The 16,641-nt window shown below is 59.0% G+C and overlaps 3 protein-coding genes across 6 annotated transcripts; 2 read left to right on the top strand and 1 right to left on the bottom strand.

Annotated features, from left to right (window-relative positions):
• The first annotated feature begins 41 nt into the window (after positions 1-41).
• Positions 42-9,091, top strand: LOC308177877 (bromodomain-containing protein 8-like). Of its 2 annotated transcripts, XM_080555748.1 has the most exons (7): positions 42-268; positions 3,825-4,109; positions 4,510-4,713; positions 6,043-6,185; positions 6,934-7,020; positions 7,444-7,512; positions 8,498-9,091. In XM_080555748.1, the coding sequence occupies exons 1-7, from the start codon at positions 83-85 to the stop codon at positions 8,730-8,732; spliced, it is 1,209 nt and encodes a 402-aa protein (XP_080411874.1). In that variant the 5' UTR covers positions 42-82; the 3' UTR covers positions 8,733-9,091. The 2 variants fall into 2 exon arrangements, with proteins under 2 accessions (XP_080411874.1, XP_080411875.1); XM_080555749.1 differs by lacking the exon at positions 4,510-4,713.
• Positions 9,092-9,459: 368 nt separating this feature from the next.
• On the top strand, positions 9,460-10,914 carry NHP2 (NHP2 ribonucleoprotein). The gene is made up of 4 exons (XM_080555752.1): positions 9,460-9,636; positions 9,777-9,846; positions 9,914-10,019; positions 10,691-10,914. The coding sequence occupies exons 1-4, from the start codon at positions 9,495-9,497 to the stop codon at positions 10,814-10,816; spliced, it is 444 nt and encodes a 147-aa protein (XP_080411878.1). The 5' UTR covers positions 9,460-9,494; the 3' UTR covers positions 10,817-10,914.
• Positions 10,915-11,221: 307 nt separating this feature from the next.
• N4BP3 (NEDD4 binding protein 3) lies at positions 11,222-16,554 on the bottom strand. 3 transcript variants are annotated; one of them, XM_080555744.1, is made up of 5 exons: positions 16,415-16,554; positions 14,169-14,603; positions 13,391-13,945; positions 12,807-13,064; positions 11,222-12,589 (listed from the first exon to the last, which is right to left on the bottom strand). In XM_080555744.1, the coding sequence occupies exons 2-5, from the start codon at positions 14,571-14,573 to the stop codon at positions 12,017-12,019; spliced, it is 1,791 nt and encodes a 596-aa protein (XP_080411870.1). In that variant the 5' UTR covers positions 14,574-14,603; positions 16,415-16,554; the 3' UTR covers positions 11,222-12,016. The 3 variants fall into 3 exon arrangements, with proteins under 3 accessions (XP_080411870.1, XP_080411872.1, XP_080411871.1); XM_080555746.1 differs by lacking the exon at positions 16,415-16,554 and adding an exon at positions 16,379-16,400; XM_080555745.1 differs by lacking the exon at positions 16,415-16,554 and adding an exon at positions 15,125-15,300.
• Between the last annotated feature and the right edge of the window lie 87 nt (positions 16,555-16,641).

Raw genomic sequence — 16,641 nt, 5'->3', positions numbered from 1 at the left:
ATGCAACGCACTTCCAGTTACCCGCTGGAGCACACAAGCACTGCAGGTCTTTGACATCGGAGACAATGCATTAATCATTAGAATGCTGCACGGTGCTTGGATGGAGGGGAACGTTCCCTCTGTGAGTGTGTGTGTAAGGATATGGCAGTGTTGTTATGAAACAGGACATCTTAACCACGGAAAGTTAAGTACTACAGTCTCACTGCGGCTTTCCTTAACAGAACATTGTGTTGAATGTACCACGTTTTTCCCCAGAGATTTGAAAGGGGTAAGCTAGTTAGCGTGAAAATCTGATTCCAGCTGCTGTAGGCATGTCTGTATCTGGTTTCACAGCAGGAGTTTTGAACCGGTTCTCTTGGCTGGATGTTAACAGTTCTTTTCCTCAGCAACCTGGATGACTGAGTTTTAAGCTTCCTCTGACAACTTTCAAGTTACCTGATTTTTTTTTTCTGCTAATATGACCTGTGAACTTGTGCATTTTCTGCCTGTGTATCCTTCCATGAGAAAAGAACAAAAAAACATGATCCTTTGTGATACTTGCAGCAGCTGGGGGTTGTCTACACCTTTTGTTGTGCAGCATGTACAGGGCTCAGCATTCTGTCACACCAGTTGCAAGAATCAGTCATTGCAATTACTACAGAGGGACTGTTACCTTATCTAGTAAGAGCTGTTGGTTTTCATAAGTTTAATGCTGAAGTTTGTGGTGCCCACTGTGTTGCATCCCCTGTTTGGTAAAGGTAAGGTTTATTTCCACCAAGAGTCGCTTTGTATTTGATGCTAGAAATGTGGAGTCTTTAGGTTTGCTTACTGGTTAAATGTCCTTCGCTGCTGAACTTGGAAACAAATTTCTGATTTGAAATTTTGTGGGCCTCAGTCTCCAGAAATTACAGGTTGTTAAGCTCGTGGCACAAAAAGTTACAGGGTTCTTTGCTTTCTGGTATTTTGTGGACTCGTTTAAGTTGGAAAGGATCTCTGAGAATCAGCTCGTCCAACCTGCTGCCCTGTGCATGGCCAGCTTGGAAGGCAGATCAGCTTGCTTAGGGTCTTGCCTAGTCAAGTTTTGAAAATCTGCAGGGATGGAGATTTCATAACCTTTCTGGACAACTTGTTTCAGCACTTACCGCCCTCACGGAGTAAACATTTATGTGCAACTTGTCACCACCACCTCCTTTCACTGCTGGCCACTAAGAGTGTTGGTGTAACGCCTCTGCTGATTTGTGTTGAACAACTGAAGTTGCAGCATATGGGAGGACCTTTATTATGCCCACTAGTAGATTGTTTTTTTATGGAAAGTATTGCTGTTCATTCCTACCCTTGGTTTCTTTTCTGAACCAGGTATTTTTTCCCTCAAAGAGCCTTTTCTCTTGCCCTGTGACATGTCAATAGCCTGCAATGATGTTATTTAAGATCTTCAGAACTCTTAAGATACTGGTTTCCTCTTCAGAGCCCTGTTGCCTCTTTCCAAATTCACCATCTCACGCTTCAACTCCTAATTCCGTTCTTTGTAATATTTTGTACTAATCTGTCTAGTTGGGAGCTCGGGCTCACTGTGCTGCATCTCCCACCGTACACCTTTCCACAGACAGAAATAACAATTGCCCCCTTGTGTTTCATGTGCTATGGCTGATTTAAATGACAGGTTGCACAGCAGAGGTTTGGTCATGTTATGTTTAAGCCTCTTAGGGACTCATGAGTGAATGCCAAGTAGTTCCAAGGCTTACTGCCTCCCCCAAATTGCTCTAAAACCTCCCCTGTTGACACTTTAATCACAAACAGTCCCTCGGACCCGTCCCAAGAGAAAGTCTCTCTGACTTTGCTGTCCTCCTCTGTGGCAGCTGCTGGTAATGATGATTAATTTGGTTTTTCCAACTGGCCCTGTTTTCCCCTGAGATGTTTGGCACTGGTGGTGCGTCATCCCCACTGATCAGCTGGCAGCTCGCTGCTTCTGATGTTTTTGACGAGGTTTGTTGTTGTTATTTGCTTTTATGTCTTTAGCAAATTGATCTTTTTTTTTTTCTTTTTCTGCCTACTTCATTGTGGATTCTACATTTCATTTGCCAAAGTTCGGGCTTTTATCATTTTCCTTGTTTTGACATGTAAATTCCTTTTAAAGGCTGTCGCCTTTATTTCTAACAGCTTTTTCTTGTATCAGCAGGAGTTGTGCAGTATCTGATCTCTGCAAAGTGAACTAAAACTTTCCCATTTAATAATGATTCCCTGTTGGCAACTTACGTAAAGTCTGCAAGGAAGATCTTAATTAAAAGTTAAATTGAGTCCCTTCTCATCCCTTATTTTTCGTACAGAATCGGTGTGGAACTAAGCAGGCTGTAATTACTTCGCTCAGCCCACTTGTCTTACAGTATTTCTGCTGCTCTGCTCTCTGACATCTCGAGCCTTCCAGGATTTAGTAAAACCGAACATAAGGTCAAAGCCCCTTTTAATCGGCGCTTATGCCCACGTTACCTGGGCCTCCTGATTTTAAAATGCCGATCCCTCTGCGCTGGAGTACAGAAAGATGATCACAAGTGATGGGATTACCCTAGCCTAAGGCTTTTGCTCCTCAGCTGAGCTGCGGTGACCGGTTGTGCGTGTGCAACCAGCTCTGCTGATTGTGCAGAGAAGTGCTCTAGGCACGGTTACTCCTCCGATGGGATCAGTCTGCCCGACTCCTTTAGCTGGAAGCCCAGAGCAGGCAGCATTATCTCCTGCCTCATCAAATTTTATTCGCTTCCGCTAAAGTTAACTTTGGAAGAGGCTTTAGAAGGGAGGCCTGCGAGGTCCTGGCTCTGCCTGGATGTTTATAAAAGAAGCAAATGAGTTTTGCCATCCCAAAGCCGGCAGATTCTTTATTTCTCCCAGTTAGGCACTGCAGGCTGTGTTCGCTGCCGTAGTGGCAGTCCTGAGAAGGCAAAGGGAAGTCAGTGAGAAATGCGTTTGTGCAAAGCCCTGGAAAAATGAGGTTGTACGTAATTAACTGAAAACTCTAAAGACATTTTTAATGAATGCACAGAGCTCTCCATAGGTGCAGCACGTAGTTCAGTAGCAAGATGCAGATTTTTCTAACAGCCCTTTGCTGTTGTTATGGTGATCCTGCAAGCGATTCCCCAGACTTTAGAGGAATTGCAGGGGACTCGTGCAGCAGAAGAGACTTAGACTAACAAGCAGAGGTGAAACGAGTGGTTTCTTCCATCTTAAGAGAACGCTAATTCTTATTTTCTGACGTGTGTGCAGAGCTGTCCCCTGTGAGCCTCTGAGTGTGCATCACTGCAGTGCTCCTGGCTCAGGCACACAAGATACTGCCACCCAGTTAAATTACTTCTGTCACTTCCAACCCAGGTTCCTGCAGTGTCTGTAAGAAGTTGTTTCCAATGTACCAGCAAAAGGGGCAGCAAAGGGAATCTCAGTGAGCTGCCCTTGGAGTCACAGGTTGTCCACAGAGGTCAACAGCTCCTGGCCCCAGCATGATGTGGTTTTGAGCTTGCTGCTCGCTGCCTTCAGTACCTAACGGTGCCGTCAGACACAGCCACGTGCTCCAAACCAGCTCAGTATCCCCTGAGCAGAGTACCCACTCTGCTGCCAGGCAAGGGGCGAGCACGGGGAAAGCACTGGAAAATGGAAATTCGGTTGCTCTGAAATGGTAGTTGGTGCGGCTGCACAACTACAGCTCTGCCCTATGCCATGAATTTTGGGCTCAGGAGCAGGTTGCTCACCTCACAGAGTCCTTGCCATGTTTTGGCTCTCTGAGCGGGTCAGGAGATGAAGTGGGCTTTGCAGTTCTGGAGCAGGGTACAAAGAAATTGCTGTGTCTCTGTGTTTGTTTGCAGATGGGCCATTCCTGGCTGTGGTGCGGGTCTGAGACGGAGTCTCCCAGCGACTCAGAGAAGAACAGCGACTTCCAGTCAGTTCTCAGCTGGGATTCAAGCTTGGATCTGGAACTGGGGAGCTGGAGGAATACCGAAGAGGTGGCCTTGGGGAAGCTGGAGGAGAGCAGCCAAGAGGTAGACCACAGGCTGAAGTTCAGTGATCCTCTCTGGGAGGATGATAGCGAAGACTACCCAAAAGCAGAGAGGCAATGTGAAGATGAAAGTCTTCTCCAGTTCTTCTCAGAGGTAGGGCTGTTTGGATGACAGGAAAGTGGGCTGCATAGCTTAGGCCTTCCTGAAATACTAGTTTTCAGTGCCTCCACCATCCTGACACACAGAAATATTCTGGGGGAGGTGTAGATGCCCTGAGTTAACTTGCTCCCTGTTCCAAGCCTAGCCCTTGCTCCCATTTAAAGCTGGCACTGCAGCCAGGCAGCTGCTTTGCCAAAACACAGCTCACCCTAAAGCACAGAGATGTCAGCGAACTGACACTTGTAATAACAACACAGGGCTTCATCAGAAGATTTTGCAAGGATTCCTAAAAATGGAAAGACGTTCGTGAGTGAAAGCAAAAATAGCACTTGTGCTGCTTATTTATTCTTCCTTTTGCCTTCACAATTTGAAGCAGTGTATCTCTGTGTCGCAGGTAACCCAGTTGATGGAACCTCTCCGCATTAGCTGCACAGATTCAGCTCAGACTCCATGGGATTATTCTGGCTCTGGAAAGCGGGGTGATGGGGAAGATGTAAGCTGCCAGGAAAAGACTACAGGGGCAGTAGTCTCAAGAGCAGAGGAAAGTCATCTGCATGTCCTGGCAGAAGACGAGAAAGAAAACCTCCTGGGAAGAGAGGTAGGGGAGAGGTGGTCCTAGGAGAGCCTCTGATGAGAGATGAGAGGCAGTAAAGGAAATCAGCTCTAGAAGAGATGGGGAAGTCCCACGTTCCAGCTGGGGAGATGGGGACACAGAGGAGGAGACATCAGGGAGTGGAATGCAAAAGAAGTATATGAGGGGAAGGATGGATGTTTGTTATGTATGGATATGAATCTTTATGAACAGGAAGCTCGTTACAGATCAAACCCTCAGATGTGAGTTGGAGGCATTGCTCCTTGGCAGCACAAAGGTGACTCATGAGAGCTGGCAGCCTGCTCTCAGGTTTAAGGCAAGACTGGAATACTTGGTTTGTTCTAATTGCTGTGTTATGCAGCACGCAGCTTGGCTGGTTTCAGGCCCACGTGGATGCAATAGCAGTAACCATCTGCCCCTGGAGACCGTCATGTCTTGGAAGCAGGCGCTGTTTAGCCTGGGTTTGCGCTAGTCCTGTGTCTGGGGGGTGCTGGGCTCCCACCAGCCTGCGAGGTGGTGCTGGGACAGGCTGTAACACCACAGCAGTGGAAGAACAGTGCCCAGTTTTTCAGTCGTGCGCTCACATTTGTTTCTTAGACACTGGAGGCAGAAATTACTTTCAAGGTTCTCGCAGTTCACCTGCGCAGCCTGAGCAGGGTTATTCCCAGCAGTTCCCTCGTGGTCTGCCAAGTGGTCAAAGCCATGCCCAGCCCAGTGTCCGTGTTCCTGCTGGAGAGTCTGCTCCATGGTTCAGATGTCCTGCTGAGGAATTCTTGGGTGTCCCTGTACATAATCCCACTTCTGACCTCCAGAATGCCTCTGTCCCTGCACCTCCCCCTCCGTTTTGTTAGCAAATCGCTGCACCAACAGCACCACTCTCCTTCCTGGTTGAGTCTATTCTCTGTCATATTCATGTGGGAGTTTTTGAGGAAACAGTCCTGTTGTACTCTTGGGGATCCTGTTTTCTGTGTCTTGAGGTTTAACAAGCCTGAGGCAGTCTTACCTCAGATCCTGTTTGCCCTCTGTACATCCATGACTCTTCCCAGAAAAGAAACCAGACACACCTCTGGGCACCAGTCAGCTCCGCAATGTTTGTGTTAGCCAGAGGTGGTTGTGAGCTAGGAGATCAAACCCAGCTGGTACTGGAGCCCTGGCCAGCACAACAAAGATCTGAATAAGGTCAAACATCATCCTCCAGACTAATACAGAGAGAACTTGCTCCCATTTGGGTCTGGATGCAGTCAGGGGATGTGCAGCAGGCTGGTTTCTGTGTGAAGGAATCAGGTGATGGGCTGCCATTTTAGCCATATCTCCATTTTCCTCTTTGCTCTTCAGGCCAAGGCTCAAGAGGCACCTGGAGATCAAGCTTTAGGTGAGCTACGTGCACAGGAGATTCATCAGGCCCAGGACCGAGATGATAGTGATGGCACCTCTGCAGACCCCGTGCTGCGCACCCCAAGTCCTGCCAACATGCAGCTGTAAGTGGTTCAGTCTGCCCTCCCGCAAGTAAAGCAGAACAGTTGTTTTTCTTGTCTCACGTGAGAACAAGCGTATGGCACAGGTCACCTCCAGGAAGGTGCTATGTCCAAGGAGAACAGGAGGGAAGGAGGTAACTTGTGCTATTTCTGTGGGTCTGCCAGCATTTTAGGCATTGATCCTGTACGTAAGTAAGAAGAGTAGTGATTAATAAGAGGTTAAATAGAAAATTCATGTTTCTTCAAGGCAGCTAGGTCTGCCATGAGCTGGGTGGGCATCAGACTTTATCAGGCAGTGTCCAGTCCGTCTCCTAAGAGAGGTATTGCCATCGCCCTTGAGGCAAGGGCAGGCATGTCAGTTATGGGTAGGCTCTGCCACGTGTGCGATTACCTGGGCTGCCTTTCGAAGGAATACCATGGTTTAATGGGATAGGAATCTGAATAAAAAACACCTTAGTAAAGTTCTCAATGTCAGAGTAGTGTGAGCTTTTCTGTCTGACTTGATCATGCTGGTCAGCTCAGCTCAGCCCTTGTCAGCCAGCTGCCTGTCACGCTGCATCTTCCTGCACGGTTGATGGTTGGCTGTGCGTTCAGATGCAGAACGCTTCTGCCATGTCACCCTGAGAGGCTTTGTGTAGCTACAGAAAAGGATCTCTGGGCTGTACCCACCTGGATGTGGTAGGTGCTAACAGAAGTGCTGCCTCCTCCTCTGGCTCGAGCACGGTGATCTGGCACTACCTTCCTTCCGCAGGATGCAGCTGAGTTGGGATAACCCCATGCAGCATTCGCACTTCAAAAGAACCGTCCTGTCCATCTGGAAGATGATAGCCAGTCACAGGTACGTGGGGCACAGGGTTGGGTTAGCACCGTCCTGAGTGCCACCTCCCGTGCCAACGGGCCTTGTGCTCCTTCCACGACAGCCAGCCCAGGCGGCCATGTCTCTCCGTGGCTTTGCTTCTGGCTGTCCTCGCAGGAAGAACAGCTGGGCGCTGTAAAAACGGAGAGAACACTGCATATTTATTTCCTCTGCAGAATGTGCCAAAGCCCAAATGTTGCTTCCTACACAGCTGGCAGGGCCAGCTTCAGCAAGGGCTCAGCCTCCTCCCCTGCCTGGCTGTGCCAGCCACCCAGCACGGGGAGTTGCTAACAGGCTGTGCCCCTTGTGGCAAGCAGGGAGAGGCCAGCACTAGCCCGTGCTGCGGTGTTGTCTTTGGCCCCCTGCTCGGAAGCAGGCAGAGGTCATTTGTGCTTGTCCTTGTAGATACAGCGGCCCATTCCTGAAGGCAGTGTCAGAGAAACAAGCCCCGGGATACAGGGATGTAGTGAAGAGGTGAGTTTGTGGAAGAGCTGTTCACTGCTTGATTTCTCTCTGTTTGTCTTCTCTGGCACCCAGCACTCGGAACAGGAAAGACAGGTTGAGGTCAGCCTCTGGTTTCCAAATCACCACTGGGACTGTCTCCTTCCTCCTGTTCCGCAGAGTTTGACTGTCATTACCTTCTCCCACTGACTTATTTTATTAAAACTCCCTCCGGGTGATCAGGACCTGGAAATGGCAGTGCCTGTGGGGCTGAAATGCATTGTGCCTGCCCTTTGCTGGCCTTGCACAGTCTGCAGCTGTAACCCCTCCCTGCCTGAGCTTGGGGGATTCAGGCTCTGCAGCCCAGCAGCCTGTTATCCCCACGTTGGAAGCATGTGCCTCTGTCGATGTTCTCCCTTCATCCAGTGCTCGTTCCCCAGATGTTTTACTCTCAGTGGAGAAGTGGGTCATAAGAATATTTCCCAGATAGATTAAGGGCATTTTTCAGAGCTGAATCATATTCTATTCTGGTCACAGTTGTCCTCTCTGCAGCCATTCATTTTCTCATTCTGTCAAAATAAGGGAAGTAATATTTATTCTCCTTCATGTTCCCCTTATCAGCACTGCTATTTTTGCTAGTGGCACCATTTGATTTTAAGGGGCTTTAATAGATACCTATTTTAGTAACTTTTCTTTCTCCACTCAGACCTGGGCTGACTTCAGGAAGACTAATTACTAGAAGCGCTCTGCTTGCCTTCTCTGGAGCGTAACTTCATATTTTTTTAGAAGCAACTGCTAATGGCCTGCCAAGTTGGTTGGGTGGCAAGTGTCAGATTGGCTGAACTTACTTTCGTCTGCCTTAGAAGAACATTTCTCTCTCCCCCTCTTTGTCCCGAGCCATAATATTGATTGAAAGTAGCCGTGCTTTCAGGGCCACGCTGAAATGAGGACAAGCACGTTCGTGCAGAGCCTGACTCTGGCTTGCCATTTAATTTTCCTGCTGTGTTATTTTTCGTAGGCCCATGGATTTAACCAGCATAAAGCGAAGCCTGTCCAAGGGGCACATCCAGTCCATGGCCCAGTTCCAGTGCAGCCTGATGCTCATGTTCCAGAACGCGGTGATGTACAACAGCTGCAACCACCACGTGCACCGCATGGCCCTGGAGATGCAGCGGGAGGTTCTGGAGCAGATGCAGATGCTGGGTGAAGCCCTCCTGTGCTCGGAGGACAGGCTGCGGCTGGGCAGGAGGTGACGGGGCGCTGGGGACACTGGGAGCACTGGGAGCACTGGGGGAGCAATAGGAGCACTGGAGGTGCTGGGAGCACTGGGGCCACTGTGAGAGCACTGGGAGCTTTAGGAAGACCGGGAGCACCAAAGGCAGTGGGGGCTGTGCCCTGAGGAGCTCTGGGAGCACTGGGGAAACTGATGGGGCACTGGGAGCACTGGGGAAGTGCTGTGGGGACTGGGGGGCACTGGGAGCACTGGGGACCCTGCCCCAAGGAGCACTGGAGGCACTGGGAGCTCTAGGAGTACTGGTGGCACTGGGCACACTGGGAGCACTGGGGCAACACTGGGAGCACTGGGGGAAGTTGGGGGTTACTGGGGGGACTGGGGGGCACTGGGAGCACTGGGGGCTCTGGGAGCTCTGCCCTGAGGAGCACTGGGACCACTGGAAGCACTGAGAGCTCTAGGAGTACTGGTGGCACTGGGAGCACTGGGGGAACTTGGGGGGGTACTGGGAGCACTGGGGGCGCACTGTGAGGACTGGGGGCGCACTGGGGACCCTTGGGGACCCTGCCCCGAGGAGCACCGGGAACACTGGAGGCACTGGGAGCTGCAGCAGTACTGGGGGCACTGGGCGCACTGGTCTCACTGGGGGCCGGGCGCCGCTCGCCATTGGCCGGGGCGGTGGGCGGGCTCAGCCAGGGCGGGCTCCCATTGGCTGCCGCGCCGCCGGCGGCCGCCGCGCCGCACGTGCCCCGGAAGCGGAAGCGGCCGCCGGCAGCGCGCGGCCATGGCGCGTGAGAAGGAGGCGGAGGCGGCGGAGGCGGCCCCGGAGCTGTCGTACCGGGAGCAGCTCGGGCACCTCAACCCCATCGCGCAGCCTCTCGCCTCCCGCAAGCTGACGCGGAAGCTCTACAAGTGCATTAGGAAAGGTCCGGCCGGGGCTGGGACCGGGCCCGGGGGGGCCTGGGCCTGGGCCTGGGGCCGGGGGTGGGGCTGGGATCTGGGGCCTGTGACCGGGACCGGGCCGGGCCGGGCCGCGCGGCCCCCTGACGCTGCGCCTCTCTTGCAGCGGCCAAGCACAAGCAGATCCGCCGCGGCGTGAAGGAAGTGCAGAAGTTCATCAACAAGGGCGAGAAGGGGTAAGTGGAGCCCCGGCCCCGCCGCCCTGGTGCAGCGCCGGCCGCTGACGTGTGTTTTCCCCTTTAGGATCGCGGTGCTGGCTGGCGACACGCTGCCCATCGATGTGTACTGCCACATCCCCATCATGTGTGAGGACAGGAACCTCCCGTATGCGTACGTCCCCTCCAAATCGGTAAGGGCAGGTGGCTGCGCAGCCTGGAGGGACCCACCCCTGTGACGCCAAGCCTGGTGGGCTGCAGCCGGCCCGGGCCTTGGCAGGAACTGTCCTGGGGAGGCTCCGCTGTGGTGTCTGAGCGAAGCACCCAGTGCTTGTGCCGTGCCAGGACATGAGAGGAACAGACCCTGGCAGCTCAGGTGTAGGAGGCTCTCGCTGCAGGAGCGTTTGTCCCGGTAGAGCTCCCACAGCAGCACCAGAGCTGTCTGGAACAGAGCTGGGATGGATTTCTTCCTTTTAGTTCTGAGCTGGGACCTGGATGCTCCTGGAAATGAGACGATGGCCAAGATGTGGTGATGGAGAGATGTCCGTCCCTGCTCAGACTAGAACTTAGTGGTGGGCAGGGGCTTTGGGGCTCCCCTGCTATGGGCAACGAGCAGGGTACGTGAGGCAGGTGCCAGGCGTGTGCAGCATGCATCAGCGCAGCGTTTGGGCTAGAAGAGATGAGCTGGGAGAAGGGTTCTTGTGCCCAGCCCATGCAAAGAGTGTTTGGGCGTCTGGGGGATGGCAGGGCGTCTGGGGGAGGGCAGGGCGCCTTCCCTGTGTCCCGGGGGGGGGGTGTCGGGGTGTGCTGGGGCTCCCTCCCGGCAGGCTGCCCGACACCCCACGGCCCCGCTCTGCCCCTGCAGGACCTGGGAGCTGCGGCCGGCTCGAAGCGCCCCACGTGTGTCATCCTGATCAAGCCCCACGAGGAGTACCAGGAGGCCTACGATGAGTGCCTGGAGGACGTGGAGGCGCTGCCCATGCCGCTCTGACCCACAGCGGGGGGGGGGGGGGGGAACGGGATGGGACGTGACAGCAGCACTCTGCGGAGGGACACGGGCAGGGGGTGAATAAACGTGGGGGGGTTGTACGAGCTGTCTGAGTGCTTTTTTTTGGGGGGGGGCAGAGTCACCTCGGTTGTGGGGGGAGGTGTCAGCCCATTCTATTTGGGGTGGTGAGGGAGGCCCCATCCCTGCGGCAGCGCCCCGGGGCTGCCCCAACCCGCCCGGCCCTGCCCTGCTGTGACTCAGCCCCAGCCGGTTGTGCTGCCAGCCCCGCACCGCCTCTTTCCCCTCCCCGACGCGGCAGCTCGCCCGGGCTGCAGCTCGTGTCCCCCCCCGCCCCGGGCAGCCCCCAGGCACCCCCCAGGCACCGCGAGGAGAAAGCAGAGGCCGAGGGCAGAAGAACGAAATCCGGGTTTATTGCAGGAAAGGCCAAGGAGAGGGGGCCCCGCCTGGCCTTCAGGGGGCTCCACGTTACAAGCACAGCGCCGGCTCCTTCCGGCACCTCTTCCCCCTGCAGGGAGGGGAGATGCGGGGATGCTCCAGCTTCTCTGGGCGCAGCCCGGGGGGGCTCCCGCCCATCGTCGTTACACAAGGCCCTCACCTCCTCTACTTGCCAGCCTCTGCTGGGAAGCTGCAGTAACCCCCCTCGCTGCACAACAGCCACACTAGCGGTGACGCGAAGGGGGCAGCTCCCCCTCGCCCAGCTGTACCAGCACGCTGCAGGCTTCCCTCCTTCACCTTCCCGGCTGCAGCAGCACCCGCTGGGCCCGGCGCAGCGCAGCCTCTGCGAGCACCAGCTGGAACCGGGGGGCCAGGGCTTGAGCCTCTCCTCAGCAAGATATTAAGTTACGGGGGTGAAGGGAAGAGGGGGGGCAGAGCAGGAGGGACGGGCAATGTCTCACAGGGCGTTTGGTCTCCGGCCCCACGATTGAAGGGATCGCAGGGCAAGTGCTCCTGGAGGCAGAGCACAGGGCACATGCAAGACCCCTGCCCCGGCACGGACGATCCCCTCTCCAGAGACCACCCCCCCCACGGGCCTGAAGCGCTGCAAGAAGGAAAAGTTCCCTTGTGGCCATCGGTCCTTCTCCCCAGGGCGGGGCCGAGCAGCTGGGCCTCATGACCCCGAGCTCATCCCGTTGCAGCAGCAAGAGCCCTTCCCCCTTCACAGTCCCGCAGGCGTCCCGCCGCTCAGATCTTGGAGGACTCCACTCGCTCGATCCACGGCGAGTCGGCCCCGACGTCCCTGGGCTCCGAGCGCAGCTGCCGCAGCTCCCGCTCCAGCGCCTGGCTCCGGTGGTACATCTCCATGTAGCTGGCCTGGAGCTCCCGCTGGTACCGCAGCACCTTCTCCTTCTCCTCCTGCCAGGTTTTCCTCTCCAGCTCAAAGTTCACGGCCTGCAGCTGGCCCTGGCGCCGCTCCCGCAGCAGCTCGGCCCACAGCCACTCCACCTGCCGCTCCAGGGGCTCCGCGGAGTCGCTGTGGAGGCCCCGGCACTTGGAGTCATCCGTTTCACAGCCAGGGAAGTCCTGGCACGCTGGCATGGGGTCGTCGCCCAGCGGCAGCGAGGCGCCGGGCTCCGGGGGGCTCTGGAAGGAGTCCGCCAGCTGCGCCAGCTGCGAGTCCCGGGCCTGGACCTCAGCCTTGGCCTCTCGCAGCTGCGTCTTCAGGCTGAAGATCTCGCCCAGCTTCTGAGCCATCTCCTCCTGGGTGTCCCGGAGCTGCTGCTTCAGCAGGGAGATCTCGGCTGCCTTCTGACACACCTGCAGGGCACAGGCAAACGGTGAGCGAGGAGCAGGTCCCCATGGGTGCCAGCACCCCGTTTTTATCGCCACAGCATCCCTGGGAGAACACAAGCACCATGCCTGGCTTTTTCTCCCATCCCGTGGCCACGGGTGACAGCAAAGCAGAGAACCACGGCCCCCATCGTGGCCGTGCAGCCAGGAAGGTGGCAGGAGGGAGGGAAGGAAGGGGACTCACCTCCCACTTGGTCTCCTCCAGCTTGGGGCTGACACGCTCGCCCTGGGACTGCCGGAGCTTGGCCTCCTCGCACTGGCACTGCTGCATGTTCAGCTCCTCCTGCAGCCGCTTCTTCTCCTGCTGCGCCTTGTAGAGCTGCAGCTGCAGCGCCCGCTGGCCGCGCTGCGCCTGCTGCGTCACCTGCTGCAGCCTGGCCATGTACATCTGCTTCAGGTCCTCCAGCTCATCCAGCCACAGCCGCTGCTTGTCCTCAAACACCTGCCAGCAGAGAGAGACGTTGGGGACGCTCTACAGCCTGTCCCCGCGCACGTCAGCGCCCAGGAAGGATCCCAGGAGGTCCCAGAGACCTCTCAGAAACCCAGCAGCTCATCCAGGCCATGCCCTCCCCAGCTCCAGCTGTGGAGCAGAGGTTTAACAGCAGCTCCCCAGACAATGCCTGCCCCACAACATGACATGGGTCCTCCCATGTTTGGGCACTCCCAGCCCATCAGGCACCGTGGCAGGACACCAGCTCCTTCACGGTTCCTGCCACCCCGTCACCGCTGCCCAGGGACACCCAGCGCAGCCCCAGCCCCGCGTCTCACCTGCGTGAAGGGGTCCTCGGTCTCGCTGAGGCTCCTCTTGAGCTGCCGCAGTTCTCCCCCGCTCTCCTGCAGCCGATCCTCCAACTGCTTCACCGCGTCTTCCAGGGAGTAGGTGAACTCGTAGGGCGGCGGGGGCTCCCCGGGGCTCTGCAGCCGGCTCAGCGTGGCCATGCTTTTACAGGACAGGGGGGCCTTTTCGGGAGCCAGGGGGTCCCTGGGGCTCCGGGACACCCTGTCCAGGGACCCCCCGATATGGTTGATGTGGCCCATGGAGGCGCTGAACTGGCTCTGGGCAGGCTTGAGGCGGGAGCCGTAGGAGGGGAAGCTCTGGATGGAGTTGTGGCTGGAGTCAGAGGCCTCGTCCAGGCTGATGGCGTGGAGCAGGTGGGTGCGGAGCGGGCCGTGCTGCGAGGGCGCCGTGCTGCTCTGCGACAGCAGCGTGTGCAGGCTCCCGTTGCTCTTGGACAGCTTCTGCCCCTTGGACGAGGAGAGGCCCTGCATGGAGACCAGCCCCTTCCCAGCCACCGCCTTGAAGGCCGAGGGCCTGATGCGGCACTGCAAAACACGAGTGGGGTCAGGCTGGGCCCCCACCGGTGTGAGGACACCCCCCGAGCTCCAGCCAGAGAAAATCCATTCGCTCCCAGCCCCACCACCACACCTGGACATCCCCAAATCCCCGCCGTCCCACCTCCCACTCCCAGCACATTCTGCTCCAGCCCCATCCATCCCAGAGCAGGGCACATTTTCGGAGGGGGGGGGCACAAATTTCCTATTTCACCTTGTCGAAGCGGCCCCGCTCAGGCAGCGAGCTCTTGGAGAAGTCGGACCCGCGGTGATGCTCCCGGGAGCAGCGCTCGGGGGACCGGTTCTCGCGGTCGCTCTCGTAGTCCCGCTTGTAGCAGGCGCCCGAAGTCTGGTGCTTCCGCTCGGACCGCGTCTCCTTTTTGGCCCCGTGCAGGTAGCCGAAGAGCTCCCGCTGGCTCGGCCCCTTGCGGAGCAAGCCGTCGGGCTGCCGGAGCCCCCGCGAGCCCCCCAGCGGGGCCCGCAGCTCCAGGGGGGACAGGTCCTGCTTCTCCACCAGGCTGCCCACGCTGCCCATGCTGCCGACGGGCACAGAGGAGAGGTAGGTGCCGAGGACGCGGGTGTCGGGCTCACAGGTCACAGGGCCCTGTGCTGCTGCCATGGAGAATTAGAGAAAAGCCCGGGACCAGCACTGCCGAAGGAGAGACAGAGTCAGCAAGGCCGGGACTGCCCCGCTCCCAAAGCCCGTCCCACCCTCAGGGACCCCCTGCCCACACGAGGGGTGCAGCGATGCCCACTGCTGTCCCTTCATGCCCCCCCCCCACCTCCTGCATCCCCCGTCCCGGCTGGCCCCAAAGGCTTCCAGCACCGGGGTGGGGGGGACCCCCGGCAGTTCCCCCGGGGTCCCTGAGCCAACAAAACCGAGCGCGGGGCGAGAGGCAGCGGTGGGGGCTCCCCCCTTGCCACCCCCCGTGGCGCAGCGCCTCCCTCCCACACCCAGCCCCACCTCCCGCCCGCGGCCGGGGCCGCCACCAGAACAGGCACCTGCCGCCCAGCCAGGCGGGCGAGTTCGGGAGCCGGCAGCACCTGCCCGGGCCTGGCGCCAGCCCCGGCCCGGCGGCACCCAGCCGCCCCCTCCCCAGGAACCTCCGCGCGGCCTCCCCACACCGGCCTCCCCTTTCCCTGCCCCCTCTGTGAGGCCACGGTTATTACCGGGGGCCGGCACCGAGCTCGGAGCTGCCCGAGCCCGCGAGTCCATCCCATCCCACCGGGGCCACGGCGGCGGGGCTGGGGACAGCCTCCGGACACTCCCCGAAATGACCCCGAGGAGGCCGCGGTCCCGTTTGGCCTCTCGGCTCGGCCTCCCCACGGAGCACACGCGTCTCCCGCCCCACGGCGACGCTTCTGCTCGGCACCGGCTCCTCCGCCGTCCGGGGCTCCCTGCCGCGCTCCCTCGCCGCAGCCCCAAGCCCGGCGAGGCCGGACGCGGCTGCAGGACGGAGGCGGGAGGAAGGGGAAGGAGGCCGCGAGGACAATGCAGCTTCCTGCGCAGGTGGCCGGGCCTCCCCGCGCCCCGCGGGGCCGGAAGGCCGCCGGCACGTCTTCGGCCTCACCGCCTGCTCCCCACGCACCGGGGAAGGGCAACGCGGCCCCCGGCCAAGCCACGCAGCCCCGGCGTTGCGGGGAGCCTCCAGCCTCCCGTAGAGGCTCGCCGTGAGGCCGGGGCTTGGCGTGAGGCCGCGGAGCCCCCCGCCGCCGCTGCCGCCAGCGGGGCCGGTGGAGGGCTACACCCAGGAAGCTGCCCTGGTTCTCAGCTCCACACGGCGGGTAAACAAACAGCCGCCGATAATTGCTGCCACGCACAAACCTGTCTGACAGCTCCCGGCCTGAGCTGTCACCTCCCTCCGGGAGCACAGCACCTGCTCCGGGCACCGGCACCCCCGCGGCGAGGACGGGGGGGACGCCTCGGGGGGTGCCGGGGGCTGCGCGGGGGGCTCGGCGGCCGGCGGCCCCGGCGGGGCACGGCGCAGCTCGCACCGGGCGAGGCTGCTGCTCCCCGAGGAGCGGCCGGGGAAGTAGGTCAGGCCCGGGGAGCCCGGCCGCCGGCGGGACGGGAGGCACCCGGGGCCGCACAGCACCGCCGCACCGGCCCCGACCGGCGGCCCGGAGGGAGCCGTGCCCGGCTCGGGGGGGCTGCTCCCCGGCGGAGCCCTGCCCGCTGCGGCCTCTTCCCGTCCCCTGCGGGCACGGCGGGGGTTGCGGGGCTCGGCCTCCTCCCCGGCTGCGGGAAGGGAGCGGGGAGCGGGGCACGGCGGCACACCGGGGGATGAGCCCGGGGCCCGGCGGGCGGCGAACGGGGGGGGGGGGGGGGGGGGCAAGAACCGGGCCGGGCCGAGGCCCGAGGACAAAGCACCGCGGTGTGGACGGAGGGGGGGAGGGGAGGAGGGGACGAACCGGCGGCGTTACCGGGGCCCGGCGGCGGCGGGGCCGGGCCGCACTCACCATGCCGGCGGCGCTGCGGTCCCGGCGCTGCCCGCTCCGCTCCGCTCCTTCCCTCGCCGCGTTTGAACGCGCCCCTCGGCCGCGGCCGCGCGGGGAGCGGGCGGAGCCGGCACCGGCAAATCGCGGCGCGGAGGCGGGCGGCGCCCGGGCGGGGCGGGGCGGGGCGGGGCGGCGGCACCCGGCTCCCGGCCCCCCCGGAGGGGCTCCCCGGGTAGGCCCGCACGGCT

This window comes from Anser brachyrhynchus, assembly GCF_964034855.1.
Source record: "Anser brachyrhynchus genome assembly, chromosome: 14".
Taxonomy (NCBI): Eukaryota; Metazoa; Chordata; class Aves; order Anseriformes; family Anatidae; genus Anser; species Anser brachyrhynchus.
The sequence above is the reverse complement of the archived record's forward strand: the minus strand, read 5'-3'. Positions and strand labels throughout refer to the sequence as shown.